The 10299-nt window shown below is 43.2% G+C and overlaps 1 protein-coding gene across 1 annotated transcript in view; it reads right to left on the reverse strand.

Annotated features, from left to right (window-relative positions):
* Nucleotides 1-859: 859 nt before the first annotated feature.
* LOC104951914 (protein Shroom4-like) overlaps nucleotides 860-10299 on the reverse strand; it is a 21515-nt gene continuing 12075 nt past the window's right edge. Inside the window, exons 2-4 of the mRNA XM_010778650.1 lie at nucleotides 6535-9304; nucleotides 2958-3019; nucleotides 860-1493 (exon numbers count right to left, since the gene is read on the reverse strand). Coding sequence (XP_010776952.1) covers nucleotides 860-1493; nucleotides 2958-3019; nucleotides 6535-9304 — 3466 coding nt within the window. The remainder of the gene's footprint in view (nucleotides 1494-2957; nucleotides 3020-6534; nucleotides 9305-10299) is intronic.

Below are 10299 nucleotides of genomic sequence, written 5' to 3' on the forward strand. Positions count from 1 at the left end.
GTGTGTGTTGTGGTGTGTGTGTTGTGTCGTGTGTGCGTGGGTCGTGCGTGGTGGCGTGTGTGTGATTGAAGTCTTAGTCTTATGGACGACAAGCAGGGTGTCTCCCTCTTAGTCCAGTTGTGAAACAAACAATTGAAAAATAAGTCTTCTTGAAACTCGAAAAAAGAATCTTAGTGAAAGAGTTAACGCTGTTAATAGGTCACACTTGCATAAAAAAAGAGTCTTAAGACCTGAATAAAGATTTTTTCTTATCAAGAAGTGTAGTCTTAACGGAAAAAAGTGTCCCGAACTGGAAAAAATGCTCTCGTTTGAAAAAACAGAACTCCCTAAAAAACTAAAAAACAAGAGTTTTTACTGAAAAAGACATCTTAACTGAAGAGAAGAGTTTAAACTGTAAATCAGAGTCTCATTATAAAAGAGAGGCTTAAAATGTAAACACAAAGCGAGTCTTAAACTGAATAAAGATTTCTTATTCTGAAAAAGAACTTTACAACGAAAAAAGTAGCCTTTACGACTGAAAAAGAGTATTAATCAAAAAGAATCATAAACTGAAAACAAGTCTAGGACTAGAAAAAAGGATTCTTAAGTGAAAAAAAGGAGTTTAAACTGGTCAAATGACAATAGCTCACATTACAAAGAAGGTCTTAAGACTCAATGAACGAGCTTCTTTTTATGTAAAAAAGTAGTCTTAATTAAAAAGTGCTCGAAACTGGAAAAAAATGTCTTAATTTAAAAAGGAGTGTTAAAAATGAACAAGAAGTTAAACTGTAAATAGGGGCGCCTCATTATAAAACAGAGTCTTAAGCTGAATAAAATTTCTTATTGAAAAAGGAGATTTACGACTGCGAAAAAAGACGCCTTAATCGAAAAGATCATAAAACACTGAAAAACGAGTCTGGGGACTGAAAAAATTGGATGAGAGTGCCTGGGTTTGGCTGCAGTTGCATCTCGGGCAGTTTTCGGACACTTCCTGCCTCTGTGGAGGAAGACTGAAGGACCTCTGTCTGGACGTATCGGTTGGAGGAGGAGGTGGAAGGATGCATGAAGAAGAGGAGTGGGCGGGGTCTAAAGATGAAGGGGTGGATTGAGGAGAGGCGGGGAAAAGGCTGTGGCTAGACGCCCGTCTGCGGTGAAACTGCTCCCATTTTGGGGGTGGAGGTCTCGGTGGAGGCGGGGTTTTCTTCCTGTTCATCCGTGAAGTGTTAGCAGTTTCTCCTCCCATGACTCCTCCTCCTCCTCCTCCTCCTCCTCCTCCTCCTCCCTCCTCCACCTCGCTCAGCGTCTGGCTGGCGGACACAGAAATGGAGGGCGACCAGCGTTGGTTGTTGCTGTCGAAGCGGAGGTCGTTTTCGGACATGGCTCGGCCTCGGAGAGAGAGAGGCGCCGACGGAGGTGGGAAGGAGAATCCGTTACGATCTTCTCCATCGGACGACCTGTGGCTCCTCTGACCCTGATGGAGCTGGCTGTTGATCTCTGGAGGTCTGGAGTAGTCCCTGGGATATGGAGATATTGGCGAGAGAAGGGCATTACAAATCATACTTCGATGTCAACAAACAGATACAGAGGGAAGTAACATTATGACACTGCCAAGGGGAGATACCACAAACCACAGTTGTACCTCTTGAGTGTTAGACTCTGAATAACTCAAGATGTATTTTTCTTACTTAAAGTATAATTCAAGTTTTTAGAGATGAATAGTTAAAGGGATGGCTTAACGTGTTTCCTTAATGACAAACCACTCACTAATGCATGTGGAAGAGTGAGGGCATAACTTAACATACAGACAAAGAAGCACCTATGTGTGGGCGTAGATTATAGTTTGTTTGTATGTCTGGTAAAGTGGAAAAAACAGCCAGGTTTTTACACTTCAGCGATTATTTAACACTTTTTTAAACTCAGTTTTTTATTGGGACTGTTTAGGTGAGGTTGACTGTAACGTTTTCTTGGCAACATACTGTTATGGAATTGTTTTTCTATTTGTAGTTATACTGTTTTATACTCGTACTTTTACCATTTCTGAGCAATCTGGTGCCACTAAATGTTTTTAAAGCTCGGTTGGATGCTACTCAATCGGAAGCTGTCGGTACCTGCTCATGTGGATAGTTATTGTCAATTGTAATCCCTGTAATGATGCTGTATGATGTCCTTTTTGTTGTTATGTTTCATGTGGAACCTACTTGAGCAGGTCTCCCTTGAAAAAGAGATCAATGATCTCAATGGGATACACCTGGGTAAATAAAGGTTTGAAATGAAAAAAAACATTGTCTAATGCAGCAGTTAATGTCCATATTACGCAACAAAACAACAACATATGGAGATTCGGGTGACTGAAATATAAGATTCCTTGTCGGCAAACTTGAGTAAAGGGGTGCAATAAAGAACATTAAAGGAACAGGTCATCCTCATTTGTATTCAGGAGGGAAATACCACAAACCACAGTCCTGATTTGGAGTTTTTTGAACGTGTAATTATGTAAACATGTCTTTTCAGGTCATGTGTTTTAATGGGACTGTGTATGATTTGTCATTGTATATATTTTGGGTTTGTCCTTTACACTTGTCCACGTTACGAAACAAAAACAGTCGTTAAATTACATTAAATGTGTCCTCTTTGCATTCCTTCTGTTTCTCTCGGGTCAGATATGAGTAGGGGTCTCTCTTTACAGGCCATGCATGTCCTAAACCCCCCCCCCTCTCTCTATCAGGAATCACCATCCAACCACATATCATTATGGGCACATTTTGAAGCATGGATGATTAGAGCTCATTATAGTCAAATCACAGCCAGGCATGACTGAGTGGGGTTTCCTCCGTCACAATGCACAATGGAGCGACCCCACCTAAAGACCCCACTCACAGACGACCTGAGATGAAGTGTGTGTCGAAAGGAATATGTGAAATACTCAGAAGATCTTGTTTATATGAGTGTGTGTGAGGCAGCGACAGGAAGTGGCTCACCTCTCAGTCAGGCTGTACTTCCTGTTTAGCTTGGCCGCTTCCTGTTGCCGGGCGGGATACATCTGGGGAAGACATTAAAAAGCCGGTTAATAACACGGTAGGAATGAAGGAAGGAATCAATCTGGTGCAAAGTGTTGGTCAGCACACGTCCCGGCTGAGAGGAAGTGGGCGTGCTGCTCCACCCGTCTGGACACTTTAATGGTGATGAGGTTCATTAAGGTGGAGGTATTTTATCAATTGTTTTGAATTCTTAGTCTCATTTCCACTATCAATTAATCTACCACTTATGTTCTTGATAAGCAACATAGTAAGTTATAAAATGTCAATACAGATCACTATGAGTGCATGTTTTGTCTCACTATTGGTCCAAAACTCAAATAAATATATTTTCATCATATTCAAGTTAACATTTTTGCTAAAAAAAAATCAAATCTTTAAATGAATGATTGATCATGAATCAATTACAAATTGGTTGTCTGTTTTTTTTTCTGTCAGCCAATAAGCCTTTTTTTAAATTATTTTTGTGCCGTTGATGCAGTCTCGCGTTGAATTTTGTTCTTTATTTTCAATTAAAATGGAGATGACAGACTTTTTAAAGTATATTTATCTAATTATGGGAAATGCAATTGAATGGTTTTGACGTTTTTTTAAGCACTTTGTAACTTGAATGAACTGAATCCAGTTCAAACTTCCTCAAGGTCTTCATCTGCAGATAGTTTGCTCAGTTTAAAGATTATTTTGTCAAACAGTAAACTATTAAGTTTCGCACTCAATTTTGTAAACCTGTTGAAATGTTCTGTAGTTACATTACTACTTTTCACACAAAGCTTCCCTTATAAATTGCTAAAAGTTACCACTAAATCCACTTTAATGGGTAGATTAATAATTAAACAGCAGGTATTGAGTAGGTCTGAATGTTGATTTAAGAAACAAAGCGCATTACGTCCACATACAGGAAACGTCTGCACAAAGCATTCAGCAGCTCTATTGCCCAGCAGAGGAATGCTGAACGAACTCATTGCCCCCTCGTCACTGGTCAGAGATACTGCAGCCGGCAGATAGCCAGCCACACACACACACACACACACACACACACACACACACACACACACACACACACACACACACACACACACACACACACACACACACACACACACACACACACACACACAGCAATGTATATCTGAACATTCAGATGGTGTTTTTGTTGGACCGATGTGAATTTAACATATTTGGCCGTCACTTTCTGTCAACAGATCATAAAATCCATTAAATGGTAACAACTGATAAGTTTGTGATAATAAAGTGTAGACCACAAGTGCCTGAATGCACCCCCGCTGCATTTAAATCCATTGTCTCTTGGGATTCAAAAGAGCATATTGTAATGTATAGTTTCCTTTGGCTTCCATTAGTGAATATTTGGAATAAAGACCCTTAATATGGCATAGTTTCGATTTTTTTTTTGGCTTAACTTTAAAACAATTGCATAACTAACAAAACATACATTGAACATTTAATACATGATTTTTAATTGTGTGTTTCATTTTGAATGAGCATTGGGTATACAATTTTTTCAATACTTTCCTTTAAGAAAATGAAGTGTAATAAAAATAAGTAAAATCTAATAGTCACATTTTGACAATAAAAATGTAAGCATTTCCTAAAATAAGAGCCCATTGAGTGACAGACCACAAAGAATAATAATGTAAGGAGCCAGTTACACTTCTATATATTCTAACACGGTGTTTCCTTCCCAAAACAAACACGAATGAACTGAATTTTACTCAAAATTGGGAACTGTGTGTTTGGATTGTAACGTGAGAGATGACATGTACGCGTTTCATTTTGCATGAGTGTATTTCGATGTGTCTTATCACAGCCCTTTCGTCCATCTAGATTACATCTGTTAGCATTATCAATATTGGACGTTGTCAGCTGCAGATATGAAACAGGAATTCAACGCATGGGGTTATCTGTGTGCCATCAAAGCAACAACCTTTCATTTGAAAAGGATCACAACATGGGGGGGGGTTAAAGGAAAACAACACAACATATCTGCTGGATGCATCGAGGCCAAGGCTAATGTCAGTTTAGCTTTGCTCGGGGTCACATGATAAGGTTACTAATGGGCTGAAGTTCACAGAACAGTCAAACGTTTAGAACGAGGGCTGCACCCCCCGCCAAGACACTCGAATAAATATGTGGTAGACAAAGTAACCCAACGCTGCTATTATCGCTGACACAAGTGTTCGCCGCTGTTGCCCAATCTCACTCAGCTCCAGGAGCTATTTGAATTTTCAATGAGAGTTTCAGACTCTGACCGCATGCAGGATGCGAGGATCGACTACAAACCAACCGTTCAACCACGGAGAACTTGGAGCGAGTTACTACTCCACCGTCCAAGTGTGTCCACTCAATACCCTTTCTGGTTTTAAAGATAGTTTTCAGTCTCCAGTGGTCATTTAAGCTCAGACTCAAACCACAGTCTGATTTCAGCAAGCTATACAGTTTATCTTTCTCTCTGGGAGGCGCTACTTGGTTTCGGTGCTGCAGGGTCACAGGCTGTTATTCAGCTCAGCAGACCTGCTGCTGGCGATCGGTTTGCCTTGTAAACATACTTGTTAATGGCTCTAATTACAACGTGTTTATGTCCCAACAAGATTGATGCCTTAAAAATGAGGTTTTCAGGTCTCAATGTGATGCAAAAGTGGCTCGACTATAGACATTTGTTTATCAGATAGGGCTGCTCGATTATGGCAAAAATCATAATCTCGATTATTTGGGTCAATAATTGTAATTGCGATTATTAAATGCGATTATTCATTGACTTTTAAAATATCAATTTATTGGAGAATTACTATTGGTTGATTACCCTGAACTTTAATTCAACTGAAAAAAAAAAAGAATTATAAAAAAAAAAAAAAAGTAATAATAATAATAAAAAAATAATCGTTTTATTTCGATTACTCTGTTTTCGTAATCGTTGCAAGCCATAATCGTAATCGCGGTTAAAATAAGATTAATTGAGCAGCCCTATTATCAGATGTGTTGACAATAATGGTTTGGTTGCAGGCCACCCTTTGTTTCAACAATTTAACAATTAAACGAAGTTATTGACAGAAAATATAAATGCTAGTAAGAGTTAAAAGCATGGGAGGGAGATGTATCCTGCCCGGCAACAGCGTACCAACCCCTATACACAAATTATCAACCAGGACCGTCTAATTTATTTAGAAAAACAAATACATTTCAATAAATCATAAAGTGATATGTATCTCACCTCTGAGTGAATGTATTTCAAGACCAAATGGCAACTGACCAAAACTTCAACTCACTCCAGATCTCTATCATCTACTCTTTCAGGCCACATATCACTCTCTGTCTCTTTTTGTCCATAAACCTGACAGAGACAAGTTTATAATCCAGATCCCAGGAAAGCAAACTCTACAGAGAGCTAACCCCGGCGACCCCTGACTCCTTCATGACCCGTAAAAAAACCGGCACGTGTCTTTGATCAACGGGGGGAAACAGAATTTGCGAATACATTGATGCATGTTTGAATAAGCACTCTCACCTCTGTGGGTGTGTAGCTCCTCGCTGTGTGTCCCTGCTGAAGTGGTTGCTGGCTCTCCATTGGCTGGGATGGGGTGTTGACGGGATGGAAAGCCGATCGAGTGACTTGATTCTGGGTTTGGCTATGGGAGAACGTCTGAGGCTTTGGCTGGAAGATGTGTTGGAAGTCTTGATTTCTGTCTTTGACGCCATATAACTCCTGATGTGAGCTGAGCTGAGCATCTTCCCTTTCCTTCTCCCTCTTCAGCTCTTCCTCTCTTTCTTTTTCGAGACGTTCCTGCTCTCTGGCCCTCTCTATGTCCTTCTCCCTCTCCAACTCAAGCTCCCTCTCTCGTTCCCTTTCCCACTGTCTCACCCTCTCCTCTCGTTCCCTCTCCCTCAGCCTTGCCATCTCCATTTCTAAATCCCTCTCCCTTTCTCTCAGCCTCTCTTCCCTCCCTCGTTCCCTTGCCCTCTCCTCCCTTTCCCTCGCTTGTTCTCTCTCCTTCTCCTTCTGCCTCTCCCTGCTGGTACTCATAGAAAGCCTCCTTGCCTCCACAGAGTTTGAAAGGAGGTCGCTTTCCTGCAGAAGTCCCCCCTGGTAGGAGTATCTTCTCTGGGTTGGGTGTTGACCAATCTCCCCTCCCTGGTGCTCCGATTGTTGGACGGGTTTTTTCTGCCTCCGACTCGACATGTTAAGCCCGGAAACACTCTTGCTCGTCTCCTCGAAAAACTTCATTCTATCGGCAAACGGAAGGATTTCGGACTCGTCCTTCCGAGAAGAGGAGCGAGTGTATGAGGATGAGGATGAAGATGAGAAGGCACAAACCCCATGCCGTGATCCTGTGAGTCCCAACGGATCCTTATCCAAGATTCTACACCGTCGTTCCGATTCGGGTTCCGGTTGGAGTTTGTGCTCTGGGGTCCAACGCCAGCGACGGGCTTTACCAGCAGGAGCCGGTTCCTCCACCACTCGGACGCCAACACCAAAATGTGGCACTCCTGGGTCCAGAATCTGTACGGACCTGGATAGGTTGTTGTCTTGAGTGTAGCTTGTGGACTGAGCCTGCAAAACATCGCTTGCTTTCTCGACCGGTGCTGTGGTGATGGCATCTATTTGGGGACTAACAGGTCGGGCGAATGCAACTTTGGTAATCCTTTCCTGGACAGGCAGGTCTTGGTCGTCCCCTTCCTCATTGAGGTCCTCCTCCTTCACAGTTTCCCCACTACAGAGCAACCCTCCTGGGCCCCGGCTCTTCTGAAGCTGGGCCTTTTTCCTCTGGATCTCATTACGGAGGTTGGTCGCAAATCGCTCGTTGCGACGGCGGTTCCTGCGATGGTTCTTAGACGACGGGGACCTCTTCATGTCCTCTCCTACTATACTCTCCTCAATGTTACCTCTATCCACTGCTCTCTGCTCTCCCAGTAAAGTATCCATACTAGCAGCAGCACTAAGAGGCTGGAAATCTCTCTCTAGTATCTGGTCTGAGCTCAACTGTCCCTTGATTGACGATCCAGTTGGTTCCCCAGGGACACTCGCTGATCGGCCCCAAGGGTGGTGATGCTCAACCGTGGTTCCATTTAGCCTCTCCTCATCATCTTCCAAGAACACAGACCCCGGGGTGGAGCAACGGCTACCTCCACATTTATTTGACGGTCCGTTGGGGTGGTTGTGGGAAGTTTCTTGGTCTTCCCTCGTGGGCTGGAGCGATGAATAGGACCACTGGCTGCTAGACGAGGACAAGGAGGGATCAGAAGTATCCGACGGATTGCGAGGCTCCAATGAAGATGCGTCACTTTCACAGTCCAATAACTGGAGCTGTGTAGCGAGGAGTTTAGCGGGGGCGCTGTGCCGGTGAAGCCCCGTCGGGGAGTGCTTGATCTCTGAGTGCGTGATACGAGATCGCTCTTGAACCTCCATGGAGGATTCGGCAGGTAAGGAGGAAGGACAAAGAGAAGTCATGGGGACTGGGGAGGACGTGTCTGAGGTGGTTTCTGTATTGTAGTCTTTATTAGCACTGATATCACATCTGATATGTCTAATTTCTTCAGTCTGTCTTTGGATATAGTGCGAGTTCGGGGTATCCTCTTTCAAATTCTCACCACATTCCTCCGGTGCAGGGAAGCCGTTTTGAATTCCTGATTCAACATTCAGAGAGGACTTTACTTCCTGGTAAAAGGGAACGCTGGAAATGTCAATGGGAGCAGAGACGCAACGTTTGTTGGCGGCGTTCGGGCGACTCCGAGTTGCCCTAAAACTGTCCGTCCTGGTCGGAGGCTGAGGAGGGTTCATCTTTCTCTCAGCTGCTTTTTTTCCATTTCTTATGATCTCAAAGTCTCCTCCCCTCCGCTCTTCCTCATAACAACAGGAGGAAGGCCTCTCTTTTATCTCAACGTTTTTAGATCTCGGCCTGGTGAGCGACCTGGACTTGAGAACAATAAGCTGCAAGTCATCCGGGGCCTCGCTAGATGAACTCCCCAGGGTCGAGGTATCACCGACAGGGTAGCCTTGACAAGATGGCCCCAGCCCCTGCAGGAGGTTATCCATGGAGCAGGCTTCACCGGGCCTTAGTGGCACCGTTGCGTAGTCAGATGTGTTTGAGCTGGCGGAGAATGAGCTGTAGGCAGAGTCTCTTTTGTTGTTGAAGAGGGTGGGGTCGACGGGGGAAATATGGGAGTCAGAGTATGTCTGCGGTGTTGGTGTTGGTGTGTCCAAGCTTTCCATGGAGCCCAGGGAACTGCTTCGGTCCGTGGAGGAGTAAGGTCTGGACAGCTGACCCCACTGTAAGTCACTGCAAAGACAAAGAAGACAAAGAAAATCAAATTAATTGTCGTTTAAATGGTTGAATATATTCTCGAACAACTGCAGACATCATGCAACCCTTTGCGTACACCTTCTGATGACGCAATGTAAGCCATTGGGAACACTTTGCGTAGTCAGAAAGTAAAAGATCGCCTTGTGGCGTCCCTTTGGTCTCTGGAAACTTCCAATTGGCACTTGTCATTGACTTTTGACATTTTATAGTGAAAAATCGGAACCATTCCTACAACAGTGGTAAAAAAAACTATTGAGAAACTACATAAAATAAGTCATCTTTTATTTTTCAAGTGACAAGTTGCGGTATCCCCCTCGAGACGTTTAAAGTGTGTCGTTCTGGAACATAACTTTTGAACTGTACAGCTGGGGAATCTGTTTTCTATCAGTCGTGAGCCGAAGATCCACGGCAGCCCCATGTGTTTTCACAGACCCTCAGAGGAAGCCTCTTAAGGCGGTCAGGGATTTCCTCCTCATCAATTCCAAATGCCTGAAGTCAAAATCTCAAAGCTATCCCCTTGATTCCTCTCTTCCTCTTTTCATTCCTTTCTTCTTTATGTGGATTTTTGCTGTCCCATCTCCTTAACATCAAATATGAATGCAATCCAAAATGAAGTTTTTTTCCAACATACTTTTTCCAACATATGGCACCTGCTATCCTTTTTCAGATACGGAAAGAAATCCCAAAAAACCGTCAAACCTCAAGAAAAGCAAGGGGAGATATTCCTCCTCAACAACTGCTTAGTATGAAATCACAGTGATTGTTGTTCAAATAACCATCTCCTCTGTTCCCCTCTCATTTTCTCTTTTTTGGGTGGTCTAATGGATAGTGAGGTGGGCTGATGATCGGAAGGTTGCGAGTTCAAATCCCGCCTGGAACACCACTACTAGTGTGCCCTTGAGTAAGGCACTTAGCCCTCGTTTACTATTATATTTTTGGAAGAATAAACCCCACAGATCCTCAACAACATG

Source organism: Notothenia coriiceps, unplaced genomic scaffold (assembly GCF_000735185.1).
Source record: "Notothenia coriiceps isolate Sejong01 unplaced genomic scaffold, NC01 NC01_scaffold00019351, whole genome shotgun sequence".
In the NCBI taxonomy this organism is placed as follows: Eukaryota; Metazoa; Chordata; class Actinopteri; order Perciformes; family Nototheniidae; genus Notothenia; species Notothenia coriiceps.